Source organism: Cetorhinus maximus, chromosome 1, assembly GCF_964194155.1.
Source record: "Cetorhinus maximus chromosome 1, sCetMax3.hap1.1, whole genome shotgun sequence".
Classification (NCBI taxonomy): Eukaryota; Metazoa; Chordata; class Chondrichthyes; order Lamniformes; family Cetorhinidae; genus Cetorhinus; species Cetorhinus maximus.
In genome coordinates, this window is record NC_135879.1 from 246,080,258 (window position 1) to 246,100,940 (window position 20,683).

Sequence of the window (20,683 nt, forward strand, 5' to 3'; positions counted from 1 at the left end):
ACCCCGTATCCTGAGATTGTGACCCCCCACCGCCCCAGCCAGAGGAAACATCATCCCTGCATCCAGTCTGTCCAGCCCTGTCAGAATTTTATGTTTCAGTGCACACCCCTTGATTCTTCTAAACTCCAGTGAATACAGGCCTAGTCGACCCAATCTCTCCTCATACGACAATCCTGTCATCCCAGGAATCAGTCTGGTGAACCTTCACTGCACTCCCTCTATGGCAACTATATCCTTTCTTAGGTAAGGAGACCAAAACTGCACACAATATTCCAGGTGTGGGACTCACCAAGGCCCTGTACAGCTGCAGTAAGACACCTTTGCTCCTGTACTCAAGTCCTCTCACAATGAAGGCCAACACACCATTTGCCTTCTTAACCGCTTGCTGCACCTGCATGCTTGCTTTCAGTGATTGGTTTACAAGGGCACCTCAGGTCCCTTTGTACATCAACATTTCCCAATCTATCACTATTTAAATAATACTCTGCCATTCTGTTTTTCCTACTGAAGCAGATAACTTCACACTTATCTATGCTATACTGCATCTGCCGTGTATTTGCCCATTCACTCAACTTGTCTCAATCGCCTTGAAACCTCTTAACATGATTTCCCTTTCATAAATCCATGTTGACTTTGTCTAATCCTGCTGATATTTTCTAAGTGTCCTGTTATCACACCCTTTATAATAGACTTTAGCATTTTCCCTACTGCTGAGGTTAGGTTAACTGGTCTGTAATTTTCTGTTTTCTCTCTTCCTCCTTTTTTAAATAGTGGGGTTACATTTTTCACCCTCCAACCTGCCGATACTGTTCCAGAATCTATAGAATTTTGGACGATGACAACCAACACATCCACTATTTCCGTGGCCACCTGCTTTAGTACCCTGGGATGTAGATTATCAGGCCCTGGGGATTTATTGGCTTTCAGTCCCACTGAAATTGGCATTGCTGTGGCACGTTACCCAGCCCCATGTTATTGCAGTGTTTTACAGCTTCTGAAACTCTTTTGAAGTGTGGTCACTGTTATAATGTGGGAAATATGATGGACAATTTGGGCACAGCAATTTTCTCCCACAGTCAGCAGTGTGATAGGGACCAGATAATATGAATATTACATTTGGTCACAGCTTAGTGTACAAAGACAGATCTAGTATTCACAAAGCCACATGTTGAAATCTCATCCAGCATTCACTCCTAACTTGAGAAAGGATGTGAAGACATTAGGTAGAGTGCAGCAAAGATTCACAAGGATGGTTCCAGTTACTTGGATAGATTGGAGAAGCTGAGATTGTTCTTATAGAAAAGAAGGATAAGAGATTTGATAGGGATGCTCAGAATCATGAGGGGGTCATACCTAGCACAAAGGAAAGTTGTTGGAGGTCAATTAACTTAGTTCCAGGACATCACAGCAGGAGTTCCTCAGGGTAGTGTCCTAGGCCCAACCATCTTCAGCTTCTTCATCAATGACCTTCCTCCAATCATAAGGTCAGAAGTGAGGATGTTCACTGATGATTGCACAATGTTTAGCACCATTCACGACTCCTCAGATACTGAAGCAGTCCATGTCCAAATGCAGCAAGACCTGGACACTATCCAGCCTTGGGCTGACCAGTAGCAAGTAAAGTTCATGCCACAGAAATGTCAGGCAATGACCATCTCCAGCAAGGTTATTGAGGGTAGGCAGGATGCAGATTTGAGGTTACTACCAGATCATCCATATTAGAGCAGGCTTGAGGGGCCATATAGCCTACTCCTGCTCCTTGTTCGTATGTAAGATAATCTAATCACCCCATGACATTCAATGGCATTACTATTGCTGAATCCCCAACTATCAACCTCCTGGGAGTTACCATTGACCAGAAACTCAACTGGATTAGCCATATAAATACTGTGGCTACAAGAGCAGATCAGAGGCTGGGAATCCTGTGGCGAGTAACTCACCTCCTGACTCCCCAAAGCCTGTCCACCATCTACAAAACCACCGCTATCTAAGACAAGGGCAGCAGATAGATGGGAACCCCACCCCACCTGTAAGTTCCCCTCCAAGCCACTCACCATCCTGACTTGGAAATATATCACTGTTCCTTCACTGTCGCTGGGTCTAAATCCTGGAACTACCTCCCTAACAGCACTGTGGGTGTACCTACACCACATGGACTGCAGCGGCTCAAGAAGGCAGCTCACCACCACCTTCTCAAAGGCAATAAATGCTGGCCTATCCAGTGATGCTTACATCACGAACGAATAAAAAAAATAGAAGCAGTAGTAGACTATGGCCCGTTTAGCCTGTGCCACCATTCACCACAATCATGGCTGATCTTGGGCTTTAACTTCATTTTTCTACCTCCGAATATTCCAGAAGGACCAAAAATCAGTCTATCCCAGCCTTAAATATATTCAGTGATGGAGCATCCACAACCCCCTGGGGTAGAGAATTCCAAAGATTCACAACCCTTTGAGTGAAGTCATTTCTCCTCATCTCCGTCCTAAATGAGCGGCCTCTTACCCTGAGACTGTAACCCCGTCTTTTAGATTCCCCGACCAGTGGAAACAATCTCAGTGTCTTACCTTATCAAGCCCCCTTCAGAATTTTGTGGGTTTCAGTGAAATCGCCTCTCATGCTTCTAAACTCCAAAGAATAAGGAGCCCAATTTACTTAGCCTCTCGAAGTCAGAGTAGATAGGAAGAAACTGTTCCCATTGGTGGAAGGATGTAGAACCTGAGGACACCTATTTAAGGCGATTGACAACAGAAACAATGGCGACATGAGGAAAAACATTTTTGTGCATTGAGTGGTTAGGATCTGGAATGCACTGGTTGAGAGTGTGACGAAGGCAGATTGAACCTTTCAGAACAGGTTTGAATTGTTAGTTTAAGAGGAAAAATTGACAGGGCTGGAGGGAAAAGCCAGACAAAACAGGCCAAATTGTCTAAGCTGTAACCATTCTATGATTCATTGGGTCTTCGGCCCCTTGTTGGCTTGCTGAGACTTGAGGCAATACTTCACCAGTCTACCGGTTACTAAGCACACATACCAGCTTCCCTGCCTGATGCCATGATTACCTCCACTATTAAACCCATGTTTATTCCCTTCCCAGGTTCGGACTCCGGATATGGGCGGATACTCAACCTCGGCAGAGTTCACCTCGGCTGTGATTGCTAACATCAACGCCTAAAGTGTTGGCACAACCTGGGTTGCTGCAGGAGGATCCTACAAATACTCTTCAAGTGGAGATTAAGCATCCTGTCGTTATATGGCATCACCAAGTCCAGCCAATCAGTGTGTACTGTGTTAATGTTAAACGTGAATAAAAGCACAAAGAACCAAGGTGTCCCTGTAGGTTTTAATATACTGACAAACTCAACTTTTCATAAAGATTTCTCAAACAGTAAGGGATGGAGTGCAGGGAAATGAAGAGCTTCTCTGGTGTAAGCTGAGCTGAAATCCCTCCCCTCACCCCATTTTGTCTGGGTGAATTATTTTAGAATTGTCTTCATATATTTAAATATGGAACATATTCACATTTGCTCATGAACACACCCAAAAAGACAATTACTGGAGGAGGAAGATATTTAGTAAATGGAGACATTCATTGTTTTATCCCATGACAGCCTTGATTCACCAGTGTGTTTTGAGCAAGTTATTCTGAACCTTTGTTACATACTGGGTTTCAATTCATGGGGCGCTGGCTCCAGTACTGTGGAAAGAGGGAGCTGGACTGTTGAGTTGGTCTTCACCTGAACAGCACTGGAACCAGTGTCCTGGTGAATCCTATAAGTTAGGGCTGTAGAAATGGGGAGGTCACATGATGGGAGAATCAGAAAATTAGAGAACGACCAAGGCTATAATGCAGGGTAGCAATATGGATCATAACCAGAGTGCAAGAGGAAGAGACCGGGCATACAAACACAAGAGTGGACCAGCAAATAGGGTCATAGGGAAAAATGGTAAAGACAATTACAAGCTCCTTACCTGAATGAGTGTTAGTCACAGAATCACAGTGCAGAAGAGGCCCTTCAGCCCATCGAGTCTGCACCGACACGTGAGAAACACCTGACCTACCAACCTAATCCCATTTACCAGCACTTGGCCCATAGCCTTGAATGTTATGACGTGCCAAGTGCTCATCCAGGTACCTTTTAAAAGGTGTGAGGCAACCCGCCTCCACCACCCTCCCAGGCAGTGCATTCCAGACCGTCACCACCCTCTGGGGAAAAAAGTTTTTCCTCACATCCCCCCTAACCCTCCTGCGCCTCACCTTGAACTTATGTCCCCTTGTGACTGACCCTTCAACTAAGGGGAACAGCTGCTCCCTATCCACGCCCCTCATCATTTTATACACCTCGATCAGGTCGCCCCTCAGTCTTCTCTGCTCCAGCAAAAACAACCCAAGTCTATCCAATCTCTCTTCATAACTTAAATGTTTCATCCCAGGCAACATCCTGGTGAATCTCCTCTGCATCCCCTCCAGTGCAATCACATCCTTCCTATAATGTGGTGCCCAGAACTGCACACAGTACTCCAGCTGTAGCCTCACCAAGGTTCTATACAACTCCAACATGACCTCCCTACTTTTGTAATCTATGCCTCGATTGATAAAGGCGTGTCCCATATGCCTTTTTCACCACCCCGCTAACATGCCCCTCTGCCTTCAGAGATCTATGGACACACATGCCAAGGTCCCTTTGTTCCTCAGAACTTCCTAGTGCCATGCCTTTCATTGAATACTTCCTTGTCAAATTACTCCTTCCAAAAAGTGTATCACTCACTTTTCAGGGTTAAGATCCATCTGCCACTTATCTGCCCATTTGACCATCCTGTCTATATCTTCCTGTAGCCTAAGACACTCAACCTCACTTAAACACCCGGCCAATCTTTCTGTCATCCGCAAACTTACTAATCCTACCCCCCACATAGTCATATATGTCATTTATATAAATGACAAATAACAGGGGACCCAGCACAGATCCCTGTAGTACGCCACTGGACACTGGCTTCCAGTCACTAAAGCATCCTTCTGTCATCACCCTCTGCCTCCTACAACATTCTTTCCTCCAGCAAGCAGTGAAGGCTGGGTCATCGAATGTTTTCAAAGCTGAGCTATAGATTTCTGATAGACAAGAGTCAAGGGTTACGGGGGATATAGCAAAATAGAACTGAGCCCACAATCAGAATTTATTCTTTCATGAGATGTGGGTGTCACTGCAAGGCGAGCATTTATTGCCCCTGAACTGATTGAAATGACCCAGCAAGCCAGAGGGCAGTTAACACTCAACCACATGGCTGTGGGTCTGGAATCACATGTAGGCCAGGAATCACATGTAGGCCAGACCAGGTAAGCATGGCAGATTTCCTTCCCTAAAGAGCATTAGTGAACCAGATGGGTTTTTACAATTGGCAATGGCTGTATGGACTTCAGGCTTTTCTCTACCTGCTGTGGTGGGTCCCCACAGCATTACCCTGAGGCTCTTGCACAGTAGCCCAGTGACAATACTACTGTCACCCACTTCCCCCCACTATATTTGCACTAAGACAGACTATAAGAAGGAAACACCATCCACGGTTAACTGAGGAAGTCAAGGATGGTGTCAAAATAAAAGGCTTACGATGCCATGAAGATACTGGTAAGCATGAAGATTGGGAAATGTATGGCAAGAAATATAAAAACCCAAAATGTAAGAGTTGCTCGAGTAAGCAGTCCCTTAGAGGGAGAGATTGGGGCTGCCAAGATCTGATGGCGTATTTTGTATATTTTCAGTGGAAGACATAAAAAGCAACTTAATAGAAAATCAAGTAGAGGCAAAAGTAGGGGGGACTGGAGGGAGAATTTAATCATGATCACTACAGAATAAGTGCTGGGTAAACTAATGGGATTAAAGGCTGACCAGCCCACTGAATCAGAATCCTTGGGTTTTAAAAGAAATGGGTGCAGAGATTGGGAATGCGTAGGTGTCAAACTTCCAAAATTGCAGATTCTAGAAAGGGCCTAGCAGAAAACTAAGTATAATATCTCTGTTCAAGAGAGGGGGGTGAGACAGAAAGCAGGAAATTATAGGCTTGTTAGCCTAACATGTCATAGGGAAAGTTCTGATATCTATTAATGAGGTAGTAGTAGCAGGACATAACACAACCGGAGTTGATATAGTTTTGTGAAAGGGAAATATGACAAGTTATTAGATTTGAGAATGTGACAACCAGGGTGGATAAAGGGGAACCAGTAGATGTAACATATTTGGATTTCCAAAAGGCATTCAGTAAGGTGCCACATAAACTTTTACTGCACAAGAGCTCATGGTGTTTGGAGCCATCTTTTTTTAGCTAACTGACTGGAAAGTCAGGATAAAGGGGTCACTTTAAGGGATGGGCCATAAATGCTGGCCTAGCCAGCGAAGCCCCCATCCTGTGAATGAATACAATGTGAGGAGGTCCACTTTGGCAGGAAGATTGGAAAAGTAGAATATTTAAATAGAGAGGCTGCAATACAGAGGGATCCGGGTGAGTCACAATAAGTCAACACGCAAAGCAAGTCATTCACACAAATGAAATATTGGCCTTTACTGCTGTTATTCCTGGCGTTACATTAACTAGAGACAAGTCCATCGGACTCCTTGTATTAATGCTAAAGCAATTCCACAGCCACACAATCATTTTCTGCTTTAGTGCAAGATACTGATTCCTGTAACTGCAGACCAAAATCTTACAGCACACTGGACTTGTCATTGTATTGAATTTTATTAACTGTACAACATTTACAAACTCCAGGTTGGACGTATCACTGATTTTTAACCAACCCCTCTCCCCACCAGCACAGTAAATTGACCTCAGACCAGTGTCACCAAGTCTGACCCCAGCCTAACACTGGGACTGTAACCACTGCATCAAGCGCTGTGAATATACCAGGCTCTGGCAAGCTACCAGTCTTGTAAATCTGACCTGAGCCAGCACAAACCAGGCATGAATGCCACTGGTACCCACCACAGCGCTAATACACTGAAGGCAGTTCCTCAAACAGCACACGGGAGCAAACCTGGACATAACCGAGTATCTGAGCCTCATGCCCAGCACCAGGACCCTGGGCATGTCAGAGGCCTCAGTATATGCACAAAAGGTAGCGCTCACACTCCAGACCGAGCAAAATAAAACATTTTGTAAAAAAATAATCCATCTCTGACCGATTTACAGAGGGACACCTTAGTCTGCCCAACCGATTTACAGAGGGACAGCCTGGTCTGCCTGACCGATTTACAGAGGGATGGCCTGGTCTGCCTGGCCGATTTACAGAGGGACAGCCTGGTCTGCCTGGCCGATTTACAGAGGGACAGCCTGGTCTGCCTGACCGATTTACAGAGGGATGGCCTGGTCTGCCTGGCCGATTTACAGAGGGACAGCCTGGTCTGCCTGGCCGATTTACAGAGCGACAGCCTAGTCTGCCTGGCCGATTTACAGAGGGACAGCCTAGTCTGCCTGGCCGATTTACAGAGGGACAGCCTAGTCTGCCTGGCCGATTTACAGAGGGACAGCCTAGTCTGCTTGGCCGATTTCCAGAGGGACAGCCTGGTCTGCCTGGCCGATTTACAGAGGGACAGCCTGGTCTGCCTGGCCGATTTACAGAGGGACAGCCTAGTCTGCCTGGCCGATTTACAGAGGGACAGCCTAGTCTGCTTGGCCGATTTCCAGAGGGACAGCCTGGTCTGCCTGGCCGATTTACAGAGGGACAGTTCACACGAAGAGGGCAGCGCCAGCCGCTCCTAGTCAGATTTGGCTCTTTTCTTTTTCTTCTTTTTGTCTGACACCGGGGTTTCCGGTTCCTCTGCCACAAGCCGTTGCTTCCCCTTCTGGACGGGTGGTTCTTGGACACTGTTTGACGAGCTGTTCACCGTTTCTTCGTCCTCAGCCATTTTCTTCTTCTTTTTCTTCTTCTTCGCCTCCACTTCTACATCTTCGTCCTCCTGCACGTCATTCTCCTGCACAAAAGGATTCAGTGAGTGTGGAAGTTACCAAGGACCCTTTAGCCCAAAGACATCTATGTTCCCTCCCCCCTTACCTCATTCTCCATTTTGGCTCTTTTTGCGGTTGGTTCCTCCTCCTCCTCCTCAGCAGCCAGGGCCTCCAGCATCCTCTTCTCCCTTTTCTTCTTCCTCTTCTCTTTCTTCTCCATCTTTCTCTTCAATTTTGCTGTCACTTCAGCCGCCTGGGAACAGAACAGAAACAGACACTCGAGTCTGAGCCAAACCACACATTTGCACAGCGAGGCTACTACACACCAGTTAGTGCCCCCCCCAGCCCCAGTCCAATGTCAGGGTCGGGCTGAGCTGTCGTTCACTGGATGGATCCCATTGGATCAGCCTCATTAAATCAGGTTTTTTCCCTCCACAGTATCTAGTCAGCATCAAGGTTTGCATCATCTCCAAAAGATCATGCCCAGCCAACAGCAGTGCCACAGAGTATGGTAATGTAGTGGATACATTACTGGACTACTAATCGAGAGGCCACCATTAGTAAATATGAGTTTAAAAAAACCCAGTAAGTGTGACCAGGGGGGCTAGGGATTGACGAACGTCCTCAGGGAAGGAAGCCCACAGCCCTCTCACCTCCGTGGCAGCCTCCTTCATAACGTCACTATTTTTTCGTGGAGCTTCACCAGTTTCATAGAATGCTAATCGCTCTTCAACCTGGTCTCGCAGTTTGCCTCCAAATACGCTGGTGGGGATTTCTGAAAAGAACAATGATATCGGCTGAGGGTGTGATGGATAATCAGTTACAGAAGAAAGATCAGCCCGCTTGACACCCACAACGATCAGCTTTCTCTCCCACCCCAAACTCTGGACAATTATCCAAGAACAGCCAACCCCCCTCAGTCCTCAGGAGTACTCCTCCCACCCCGCAGACATACACTCAGCCCCGCTCGAAATAAAAAAAAATAAAGTTTCTACAGGTATTTGAAAATAAGAAGTGTAGCTAAAGTGAGCGTTGATCCTCTAGAGACTGAATCTGGGGAAATAATAATGGAAAATAAGGAAACGGCCAAGCGTCGAACAGATTGTTGAACTCAATTGTCTGCCTTCACGGTAGAGGATACAAACAACATCCCAGAAATACTTGTAAATCAGGAGATGAAAGTGAGAAAGGAGTTTAAAACAATTACAATCACCAGAGAAAGGGTACTGAGAAAATTATTAAACTAAAAGCTGATAAATCCCCAGGTCCCCTTGGACTTCATCCTAAACTTGTAAAAGGAGTGGCTTTTGAGAGAGTAGATGCATTGGTTTTAATGGTCCAAAACTCCCTAGATTCTGTAAAGGCCACTATTTGTGACACCTCTATTCAAGAAAGGAGGGAGACAAAGCACAAAACTACAGATCAGTTAGTCTAACATCTGGCATAGGGAAAATGCTAGAACCTCTACTGTCAAAAGGGTTATTTATAGCTAGATACTTAGAAAATCTCAGTCCAATCAGGGAGTTGTTTTCAGGTTGGCAAGCTGTAACTAGTGGAATACCAAAGGGATCAGAGCAGGGGCCTCAACTATTCACAAACTTGGGATGAAGGGACCAAACGTAGGGGACGTTAAATTTGCTGATGTTACAAAGACAGGTAGAAGAATAAGTTGTGAAGACACAGAATTGGCAAAGAGATATAGGTAGGTTAAATGAGTGGGCAAAAATCTGGCAGATGGGAGTACACATAGGAAAACATGGAACTTGTTCACTTTGGCAAGAAGAAAAGCAGTATATTATTTATATAGAAAAGATTGCAGAACTCTGGTGTATGAATCGCAAAACCTTAGCACAGAGCAAGTGATTGGGAAGGCAAATGGAATGTTACAGGTCAGGGGGTTGAGGTCATAATCAGGTCAGCCTATCGAATAGCAGAGCAGCTCAAGGGATCAAATTGCCTTCTCATGCTCTTCATTCATATGTACTTACATTCAGCCCCAGGGAGCAGCCCCCCTCCGACTGACACACACACACACACACAGCCCCAGGGAGCAGCCCCCCCCTGACTGACACACACACACAGCCCCAGGGAGCAGCTTCCCCCTGACCGACACACACACACACAGCCCCAGGGAGCAGCACATTCCCTACTTGATGCCAAAAGATTCCAGTTTGGCCCCTATTGACTCTAGTTCCACCGGATAAGAGTTGATTTTCGAACTGGGTTTGCCAACATCACCCACACTAATACTGAAAAGTGCTCTAGACAGCACTGCAGCAGAACTGTGCCTCCGGCAGGCTGTGCTCAGAAGGAAGCTGTCAACATTCACGGGAGTGAAATGCGGTTGACGAAAAATACTCAAACATCACTGCAGCTGCCTGACCGGCCGTGGCAAAATCCTGCACCCCCCCACTGAACCCAGATTACCCCTCAAATCCTGCACACCCCCCCACTGAATCCAGATCACCCCTCACATCCTGCACACCTCCCCACTGAACCCAGATCACCCCTCACCTGAGAAGCAGTCAATCCTCGACGCTATTGTGCACTTGTTTGCCAGGTACCGAGAAATCCTGCCTTTGTTCTTCGCAGCGGCTCTGCCTATGAAGGTTGAGTGGAAGATGAGGCCGTACTTTGGTGTGTTTCCTTTGGTTTTCAGAGCCCTGGAGTCAGACAGGGAAGGAAACTGAGGTTAGAAGTGGCTGCCCCCCCCCTCTTCCATTCGCATGCAATCAGACAAGTGTCTATATATAATTTACGCTAGCTCGTTCTATCCATTCACTCACTCCAACAACACAGTGGCAGCAACGTGCAACATCTAACTTCAGTAGCTTGTCAGGCTTCCTTCATCATCTCCTTCCAAACTTGCAACCTCTACCAAGTGAGAGAGCAAGGGTAGCAGCTGATGTACAGAAAGACCACCACCTGCAAGTCACACAGCACCCCAGCTTGGAGATAAACACTGTGGAAGTGCCTTCATATGAACTGTAGCAGTTCTAATAGGTAGAACCTCAAGAGCAGTTGAGGATGGGCAATAAAGCCACATCACAAAAATGGGTAACAGCACATGTTTCAGTCTCCACCCACAATGTCCCCCATTTTAATCAGTTACAGAAATGAAAGCGATAGAAGGCTGAATAAATACCTAATGTAAAGGATCCAAATCCAAACTGCACCCCTTAGACGCTAGACATTAGGAGCAATGAAAGGAGGTAAAACAGTGGCTGTTCAGACCCTGGGGTTGGTTATCACTCACACTGCTTGCAAATGCACATGCAGCGCATCAAACACAGACTCCCAGTAACCTGCCATCACCACAGCCACCCAGCAGCTATACCTGAACAAAGCCTTCTCTGCACCCAGGATCTGCACCGTTGAGGCTGGGTACTTTGCCAGATTCGTCAGACTGCCTGCGTGGGAGATGAGGCGGGCACCCACCTAAAGAGGGAATACAGAACAGGCTCAGCATTTACTGCATGTCTACCCAGAAAAGACCAACCTCCTGTTAACAGAAGCTACCCAGGCCCCAACACCATCACTTAGAGGGGCAGGATACAGAACTATGCCAGGGTGCCAAGTGCCTTCACAGTTTACCTGAACCTGGCATACAGGGATTCTGGTTATGGAGGGCAGGGTGCTATGCTAAAGGGGTGTTTTCTAATTAGTTGCAGGTCTTCCTCACCACCCCCTGCCCCACCCACAAAGCATGTGGGTCTCTGTGTGTGTGTATGTGCCTGCTCAGTGGGCATGGCGCAGCCACACACTGGGGTGACATACATCAGGTTTCCCCACATTCCTACAACCTTGCTGTGGAAAAACTGCTTTTAAAAGCCTATCCCAGCAAACACAAACATGCAGTAAGCCCACTTTTTAAACATATCCAAATACTTAAGTGTTGGGGTGAGGGGGCTAATGCTAACAAATAAGGGCTTCCTTCCTTTTGACTAGCACAGCAGACATCTGTGGCTCCCACCTACACCTTCCAAATAGCCCCATTACCAGGGTTAGAGTGAACACGCTCAGAACCTCAAACTTCCTCATGGTTATGTCAGAGGATTGACAAATTTAAGAGGTCATCACAACGTTTCACACTCCTGGTATAACCTAAACTGTCATGCACTAGAGTAGGGAGTGTAAGGTCCAGAGTGAAGGTATACTGTACACTGAGAACAGATACAAACACTGTCAATGTACAAAAGTAGCAACAGAAGTGACTCCCCCCTCCAAATCTCAGTGCCATAACTTTCACCAAAACCCCCCCAGCCCAAAAAAATCTCGGCGCAAGATTCAGAGACAGCAGCCAGGCCGAGGCTGTTGGTTGGTCAATCTCTGCCAAGACCTTCACAGATTAGGATGACATATGACGACACTTACCACCTCCCCAATGAGAACAGCCAAATTGGGTGCCACCTGGCTCATCTTGGAGCGCAGGTAATCCTGCAGCGTCGCCCTGTATTCAGCCAGAGACACCACTCTGCTGGAGAAGCTCTCGATATTAATAAGATCGATGGGGGAGATATCCATACCTGCCATAGATAGAGACGCAGAGTTTAAATTGTTGAGCGCCTGGCACAGCCAGTTACTGCACAGCACTCACTGTATTAAAATAAGAACAAAAACACAATAAATCCAGAGGAAACATGCACACAAAGCACAGAAAGTTAACAGGTTAAACAAGCAATTAGGAAGGCAAATGGTGCATTACACCACAATCCCTTCATAGTAAAGGCTAAGGTTAAGAATTGGAGGCCTTACTGCAATTACATACAGCATGAACGAGGCCACAGTTGGAGTATACTTTGCAAGGTTTTGGTCTCCTTCCCTCAGGAAGGATACACTTGTCCTAGAGGGAATGAACGAATGTTCACTAGGCTGGTTCCTGGGATGAGGGGATTATCCGATGAGGTTAAATTGAGTACTTTTTGTCTATATTCCCTGAAGTGTAGAAGAACGTGGGGTGATCTAAATAAAAACGAAGGGGCTTCAAAGTGTAAATGCTGAGCCAATGCTTCCCCAGGTAACCTATAAACATACAGGGCCAGCCATTTAGGACTCAGATGAGAAAAAAATTCCTTTGGAGGGTTGTGAACCATTGGAATTCTCTAGCCCACAGAGCTGCTGGGTACAGTTCAAGAGAGGCTGCTAAGATTTCTGGGCACTAGAGGAATTAAGGGATACGGGGATAGCGTGGGAAAGTGGAGTTGAGGGAGAAGTTCAGCTAGAATCTTACTGAAATGGCAGAGCAGAGCGGTCCCCACGAATAGGGCTGGCCCACTCCTATTCAAGTTCGAATTTGGCTGTATCTGTATTTGCATTTCCTGGTGGCTTGGAGAGTGACTTACACTGGAGAATGAACAAAATCTGATCACAGGCCCCACTACACAACCCTTACCCGGGTTAGAGAGAACACGCTCAGAACTCACGGATCTTCCTCACGCTGTGTCAGAGGATTGACAGATTTAAGAGAATCATCACAGCGTGTTCCACACATCCTGACATAATCTAAACTCTTTAACGGTCACAGACCAGAGCTGGAAATAGGTCTCTGAACTGCTCAGACCACAGCTATACTGGGAATGGATAAGAGGCAACACTCTCCCTCAACTTAGAAAGGACACAGGACAACAAAACTTCCACCCCAAAGCCCCCAAACTGACCCATGGAGCTCCGTGACGCATCCAGGATAGCCTGGGCTTTGGCGCTGTCCATCACAATCTCCTCCAGGGATTCCAGACTCTCCTCTGTTAGCTCCTTCCGGTTCCCAATCAGTTTCGCCAGCCGACAGTACATGTAGTTCTCAGCAACAATCTTGATGAGTTCCGGGAAATGGTACCCGTACCATTCTCTGTGGAGAGAGAGAGAGAGAGGGGAAGGTAGGTCACAGCTGCTGAGATACAGTGAGAGGTGGATATTAGTTATATTAGTTATAACTGTTAAGTTATAAACTGCACCCCAGTTACAAACTTGCGGCCAGCACGTAGCATCCCTCACCACCCCCCTCCCCCCCGCAAGGCCATAGTTAAGATAGTAGATGTCTCCCTGGCAACAATACAGCCCGAGCAACAGGAGAAGCAGGGCTGTGGTGTAACAGGGAATTGTACTCTACCTCCTCTTTCTATGCAGTCAGTGCTGACGGAAGGCACTGTCTGCAGTAAGGACAGGGAGGCCCCAGCAGCACATTAAACAATCAGCCACATGCCCCGAACCAAGACCCCCTCCTACCTGTTTAAAATGTTTTATCATTCAGTGTTTGAATTTTTCTCCAGTCAGCTGCTGCAACCCCACCCCCTGCCCCACCCTACGTCCCTCACCTCCACATTAACCACACTTTGTTTGGATGTTTCTTCATGACATTAGTCTGCTGATGGTTCATGCACCGCGCCCCAGGGACACCAACCAGCAGGCGGAGGCTGCCCAGTCCGTTTACCTGACTCTCATGGAGAAGGTATTGATGTCCTTGTCTAACTGGTCCAGCAGGCTGATGGACTGGATGATCATATTGTCTGCACGGTTCACATTGAACTTCACCTTGGCCCGAGAGTAGCTGTGTCCCAGACCGAGCTGGGCTTTGGCAGCGGAGAGCGCAGTCAGGCCCTGCACCAAGGAGTGGAAGTGAAGACGCACCCCTAAGCCAGAAAAACCAAAGAGCTTGTCAGGACACCAGAGAGGGAGCAAAAAAAGGTAAGTTCAGCAACAGAACAGAAACAACCTTCAGCATGAGGACGAGCGTGATACCTTCTGTACAAATCTCAAACACAGTGCATTTATGAGCAAGGAAGTAGACAAAGCAGCAACACTCACTATTTCAAACACCCTGAGACAGACCTGACTGTAAAGCAGCAACACCCTTGCTAGCCAAGGTCACACACACTATGAGCAGAATCCCATGCAACATACTCCCCGCAGCTACTGTCAGAAGCCTAACTTTGTGTAACACTGATGCCGGTCTCTTCACCAACCCCTTTCTTACCTCGAAGGATTTCTGCCACCACTCCTCCCGTCTGGCACTGGATCCCAATCTCCTCCTGGATCGCCGCTCCGATCTTCGGATCTGCCACCCCCAGGATCACCTTCCTTTTCTTGCTGGAGGCAGGCACGTTCGTCTCCAGCAGGAGTCTCATGTCCTCGTGAACAATACCTGGGACACAGCCAACTATTAGTGGCCTGAAAGGAGTCACGGATAGGATACCGATACAGCCCAGTGTCCAGTGCTCAGCTCTGTTAGCTCACTTCATGATAATCAGTGGATTGACAGACATATGAGACATCATCGCACGACACAGTAACACTCCCACGTGGTAGACCATCCTCCGGGAAACAACCCCGTTTGTTAGAGCATTCCCTGTCCCTCAAACTACTCAACGCCCCCTCCTTCTCCACGGGAACAATCCTCCAGCCCCTTAGATTATCCCCTCGAGAACTCTCCAGCGAAACGGAAAGGACACTGCCTCCGCAGTTTCAGAAACTGATTACTCAAGTTCCAATTCACAACCCATAAAGGCACAGACTTCTGTGGATACCCAGTCTATACACTAGTCGGCACTGTTACATGCCAGCTTCTTGGGGTGTGTGCTGAGACTGAGGTAATGTGCTTTCTCAGTGCACCACTCTGGCATTGAGGCTGATTTATTGACACCCGACTCCCCCCACTACCCAATGGAGTCAGGACAGGCACAGCAATACTCAATTGACTAGTCACCACATAGCCGCCAGGAGATGACCCAATAACCAACCCTGCCCACAAATCCCAGTGGACACCCAGGCATTGCACAGGAGATTCACTGCGTGGAGCGAAGACACAACTCACCTTCAGAAATAGCATTCATGTTTTCCAGGGCACTCTGAGCCGATTTAAATGGTGAAAATGCTGCTAGTTTAACAATATTGTTGAATTTGCCAATGGTCAGTATACTGTCCTCCACCTGGAACAGGAACAGAGTCACACATCAAACAGCTGATGCAACAAATCCAACCTAGGAGCTGTGGCACACAGGAGTACTGGCAAGGGCCAAGAAAGCCAGCAGCACAGAACACAGCTCAGCTCCCTCCCATATAAGCACAACCCAATCTCCAAAAACTAAATTGCCTTCCTCCCGAATACCGAGAACACAGGCCTACTTCCAAGATCAACAGTGGTTAGCTCCGCTTGTAATGTCAGCTGAGGTAGTTGGTAGGAGGAACTTGGTAAAAATGGCCTGATAAGGTCCCAGTGGCACTTAATGCTCATTCTATAAAAAGCAATTGAATGAGCAATACAGGTTCAGGGGGGGGAAGATCAGGAGAACTCCCTGGTTACTGGTTCAGGGGGGAGATCAGGAGAACTCCCTGGTTATTGGTTCAGGGGGAAGATCAGGAGAACTCCCTGGTTACTGGTTCAGGGGGGAGATCAGGAGAACTCCCTGGTTATTGGTTCAGGGGGAAGATCAGGAGAACTCCCTGGTTATTGGTTCAGGGGGAAGATCAGGAGAACTCCCTGGTTACTGGTTCAGGGGGGAGAGATCAGGAGAACTCCCTGGTTACTGGTTCAGGGGGGAGATCAGGAGAACTCCCTGGTTACTGGTTCAGGGGGGAGAGATCAGGAGAACTCCCTGGTTACTGGTTCAGGGGGAGATCAGGAGAACTCCCTGGTTACTGGTTCAGGGGGGAGAGATCAGGAGAACTCCCTGGTTACTGGTTCAGGGGGAGATCAGGAGAACTCCCTGGTTACTGGTTCAGGGGGGGGGAGATCAGGAGAACTCCCTGGTTACTGGTTCAGGGGGGGGGAGATCAGGAGAACTCCCTGGTTATTGGTTCAGGGGGGGGGAGATCAGGAGAACTCCCTGGTTACTGGTTCAGGGGGGGGGAAGATCAGGAGAACTCCCTGGTTACTGGTTCAGGGGGGGGGGAGATCAGGAGAACTCCCTGGTTACTGGTTCAGGGGGGGGGAGATCAGGAGAACTCCCTGGTTACTGGTTCAGGGGGGGGGAGATCAGGAGAACTCCCTGGTTACTGGTTCAGGGGGGGGAGATCAGGAGAACTCCCTGGTTATTGGTTCAGGGGGGGGGAGATCAGGAGAACTCCCTGGTTATTGGTTCAGGGGGAGATCAGGAGAACTCCCTGGTTACTGGTTCAGGGGGGGGGAGATCAGGAGAACTCCCTGGTTATTGGTTCAGGGGGGGGGAGATCAGGAGAACTCCCTGGTTATTGGTTCAGGGGGGGGGAGATCAGGAGAACTCCCTGCTCTTTCAGCAATACAAAGATAATCCAGGACCCGACAAAAGATCAAACTGAAATATTAACACTCACTCCAGACTCGGTTTGGCCTGCTGAGCGCTCGAGTATTATCTGTTTTTATTTCGATTGAGCTACCAACTGAGCCAGGCTTACACAGGGGGGTCAGTCAGCACCCATTAAGAGAAAGGTTGAAGTTTCAGGGATCCTTCACCTGCCAGCTCTCTTTCCAGAGGAAGGTGCCGGAACTCCCAGCAGCTATAAAGTAGGTCAAGGGTTCGGCAGGTAGCGGCCTGAATGTACAATCCGGTACTGATAGTCCCGTATTGAACAAGTGCTACAGAGTAGTGTCCTCGGCCCAACCATCTTCAGCTGCTTCATCAATGACCTTCCTGCCATCATAAGGTCAGAAGTGAAGATGTTCACTGATGATTGCACCATGTTCAACACCATTCGCAGCTCCTCAGATACTGAAGCAGTCCATGTCCAAATGCAGCAAGACCTGGGCAATATCCAGGCTTGGGCTGACAAGTGGCAAGAAACATTCGTGCCACACAAGTGCCAGGCAATGACCATCTCCAACAAGAATCCAATCATTGCCTCATGACATTCAATGACATGACCATCACTGAATCCCCCACTATCAACATCCTGGGTTATGACTGACTAGAAACTGAACTGGACTAGCCATATAAATACCGTGGCTACAAGAGCAGGTCAGAGGTTAGGAATCCTGTGATTGAGTAACCCACCTCCTGACTCTCCAAAGCCTGTCCACCATCTACAAGGCACAAGTCAGGAGTGTGATGAAACACTCTCCACTTGCCTGAATGGAGTGCAGCTCCAACAACACTCAAGAAGCTTGACACCATCCAGGACAAAGCAGCCCGCTTGATTGGCATCCCATCCACAAACATTCACTCTCTCCACCACTAATGCACACTGGCAGCATGTGTACCATCTACAGGATGCACAGCAGGAACTCAGCAAGGCTCCTTAGGTAGCACCTTCCAAACCCATGACCTCTACCACTTAGAAGGACAAGGGCAGCACATAGATGGAAACGTCACCACCTGGAAGTTCCCCTCCAAGTCACTCACCATCCTGACTTGGAAATATATCGCTGTTCCTTCACTGTCGCTGGGTCAAAATCCTGGAACTCCCTCCCTAACAGCACTGTGGGTGTTACCTACACCACATGGACTGCAGCGGTTCAAGAAGACAGCTCACCACCACCTTCTCAAGGGCAACTAGGGATGGGCAATAAATGCCGGCCCAGCCAGCGAAGCCCACATCCCATGAATGAAAGATACTGCGTCCAGCTATTTTCCAAGAACCAGATCGCAAGGAACAACCACGGAAAATAGAAATCTGGTGGCAAAAGGCCACCAGAAGCTTCAATTTAACACAAAACATTCCACCCACCTGAGGTAGGAGCAGGCCGATCTCCTCAACTTCTTTGACTGCCAGCAATGCATAGCCAGCAGCATGCTCGAACAACACATGTAACAGCACCTGGACAAAGGAACATTGGGTTGGTTCACTGAACACCTGCAGTGGATTCCTTGTTAGCCCCACAAAGCAACTTGAATTTGATTATATCTCAGATGTTACATTAATGAGTTTAACAAAGGTTTAGCCACAGATGAGGTTTTGACAGATAGAAAGGCTCAGGTTCAGACATTTACAGCACGGAAGGAAGCCAATAGTTGACTATTGGGTCAACTAAGACCTGACTACACTAATTCCATTTTCCAGCGCCTGGCCCATAGCCCTGGAGGGAATTCCATATCATTTTAATTCTTTGCCCCAACCCCATTCTGCCCGTGGCCTCCAACACTTCCCCGTCTAAACTCAACATATGCTCGACAAACAGCAACTCCATCTTTCCAATGGGCGCTTTACGGTTTACTGCATTCAGCACCGAGTTCAGCAATTTCAGATCATAACCGTTGCTGCTTTTTTTGGATTATTCTGCATTCACAGCTCCTCTTGGTTCATCTTTTTAAAAGACCTGTCCCATTACCATTTTCCCTGGCTTGCATTATCACCCCTTGTCTTTAAGCCAACCCTCGACCCCATCGTGCTTGCAAACTACTTCTTCAAACTGATTTCTTGCCAAAGTCCTTAAAACATGTTATCACCTCCTAACTCAGAATCACTTGCAATGGATTGTCTTCCTGCGCTCGCACTGTTACCCCTGGTGTCCCCCCAAGGATCTATACCTGACCCCCCTCCTATTTGTCATCTACACTCTGCCCCTGAGCAGCCAAAAATGCAGCATTAGTGCTCATATCACAACATCCACATCGACACCATCATCATCGCCACTTTTATCGATCCTACTGTTTCTAAACTGATTGAAATCATTGTTTTCGATCCCTGCTCCAAATTTCGCTTCTTAGTGATTAACTCCATCCCTCCCCCAGGCAACTGTCCGAGGCTGAACCATAAGGCTTGCAACCTTGCCCCCTAGGAGAGCTTCTGATCATATACGCATGTCATTATGAGTCTATCTCTGAAACCCTCATCCAGGCCTGTTATGTCAAGATATGACTAATTTAGTGCACTCTGAGCTGCTCTCATTTTTATTCTAGCTTCTGTAAACTTAAGGCATCCAAATATGTGCTGCCTCATTCCCCATTCACCCACCACCCCCTGTGCTCGCTGACCAAGGCCAACTCCCAGTCAAGCCACACCTCAATCTTAAAACTCTCAATTTGATTTCCGAACCCTTCAAGGCCGTATTCCGCGCTCTAATTTCCTCTAGCTCCAAAACCCTTCTAACCCCATCAAACACTCCCAGGACAGGTACAGCACGGGGTTAGATACAGAGTAAAACTCCCTCCACACTGTCCCCATCAAACACTCCCAGGACAGGTACAGCACGGGGTTAGATACAGAGTAAAGCTCCCTCTACACTGTCCCCATCAAACACTCCCAGGACAGGGTCAGTTGGGCCTGAAGCCGCTGCTCTAACACAGGGGCCCTGGGCCCGAGGCCTGCCTCCCCGCCGCCACCACGTGGCGGGAGCCCAGAGTCGCGCAGCAGCCGAGGCCGATCCCGGGGGGAGGGCCGGGCGGTGCGGACACAGCCTCCCCCCGGCCCCGCGCTCTCCGCCTCACCTTACCCTCCTGACCCCTCACCATCCCCCTAAATCGACTCTTTCCCTCCCCTCCCCTCCCCACCCAACCCCACCCCCCCCATCGACCCTTCCCCCACGCCGTCTCTCACCATGTCTCCGTCTTCCCGCTGACTGAGGACTTGCACCACGTGACGCAACCTTTTATCTGCTCTCACCTCGCAACAATCCGTCCTCTCATTGGCTACCGAGCAGCCAATCCGGATTCCCAGTGGCTGACGAACAGCCATTCCGGGCTCTCCATGGCTGCCGGTTCGCATTGGCTGCCGAGCAGCCAACCTGGGCTCTCACTGTCTGCCGGGCAGCCAATCCGGCCTCTCACTGTCTGCCGGGCAGCCAATCCGGTCTCTCACTGGCTGCCGGGCAGCCAATCTGGGCTCTCACTAGCTGCCG

General features: G+C 48.2%; 1 protein-coding gene and 3 non-coding genes across 5 annotated transcripts; all 4 read right to left on the bottom strand.

Annotated features, from left to right (window-relative positions):
* Positions 1-6,526: 6,526 nt before the first annotated feature.
* Positions 6,527-20,450, bottom strand: nop56 (NOP56 ribonucleoprotein homolog). 2 transcript variants are annotated; one of them, XR_013578448.1, is made up of 13 exons: positions 20,383-20,450; positions 18,574-18,663; positions 15,746-15,860; positions 14,909-15,076; positions 14,366-14,564; positions 13,596-13,783; positions 12,313-12,464; positions 11,276-11,376; positions 10,453-10,601; positions 8,592-8,713; positions 8,045-8,191; positions 7,423-7,964; positions 6,527-7,323 (listed from the first exon to the last, which is right to left on the bottom strand). XR_013578448.1 is itself a non-coding variant. In XM_078555402.1 (12 exons), the coding sequence occupies exons 1-12, from the start codon at positions 20,383-20,385 to the stop codon at positions 7,749-7,751; spliced, it is 1,650 nt and encodes a 549-aa protein (XP_078411528.1). In that variant the 5' UTR covers positions 20,386-20,450; the 3' UTR covers positions 6,527-7,748. The 2 variants fall into 2 exon arrangements, 1 of the variants encoding a protein (XP_078411528.1); XM_078555402.1 differs by having other exon boundaries at positions 6,527-7,964.
* Positions 8,339-8,410, bottom strand: LOC144689155 (small nucleolar RNA SNORD57). Its single transcript, XR_013578579.1, has one exon. It is a non-coding gene; the product is annotated as a small nucleolar RNA SNORD57 (small nucleolar RNA).
* On the bottom strand, positions 10,239-10,312 carry LOC144689164 (small nucleolar RNA SNORD56). Its single transcript, XR_013578581.1, has one exon. It is a non-coding gene; the product is annotated as a small nucleolar RNA SNORD56 (small nucleolar RNA).
* Positions 13,968-14,106, bottom strand: LOC144688869 (small nucleolar RNA SNORA51). Its single transcript, XR_013578498.1, has one exon. It is a non-coding gene; the product is annotated as a small nucleolar RNA SNORA51 (small nucleolar RNA).
* Positions 20,451-20,683: the final 233 nt, after the last annotated feature.

Excerpts from the sequence above, each read along its gene's own strand:
- nop56 (XM_078555402.1), bottom strand. Across the intron at positions 12,465-13,595 it reads TGCGTCACGGAGCTCCATGG|GTATGGATATCTCCCCCATC; the intron begins GTCAGTTTGGGG and ends TATCTATGGCAG. Across the intron at positions 8,192-8,591 it reads TGAAGGAGGCTGCCACGGAG|GCGGCTGAAGTGACAGCAAA; the intron begins GTGAGAGGGCTG and ends TTCTGTTCCCAG.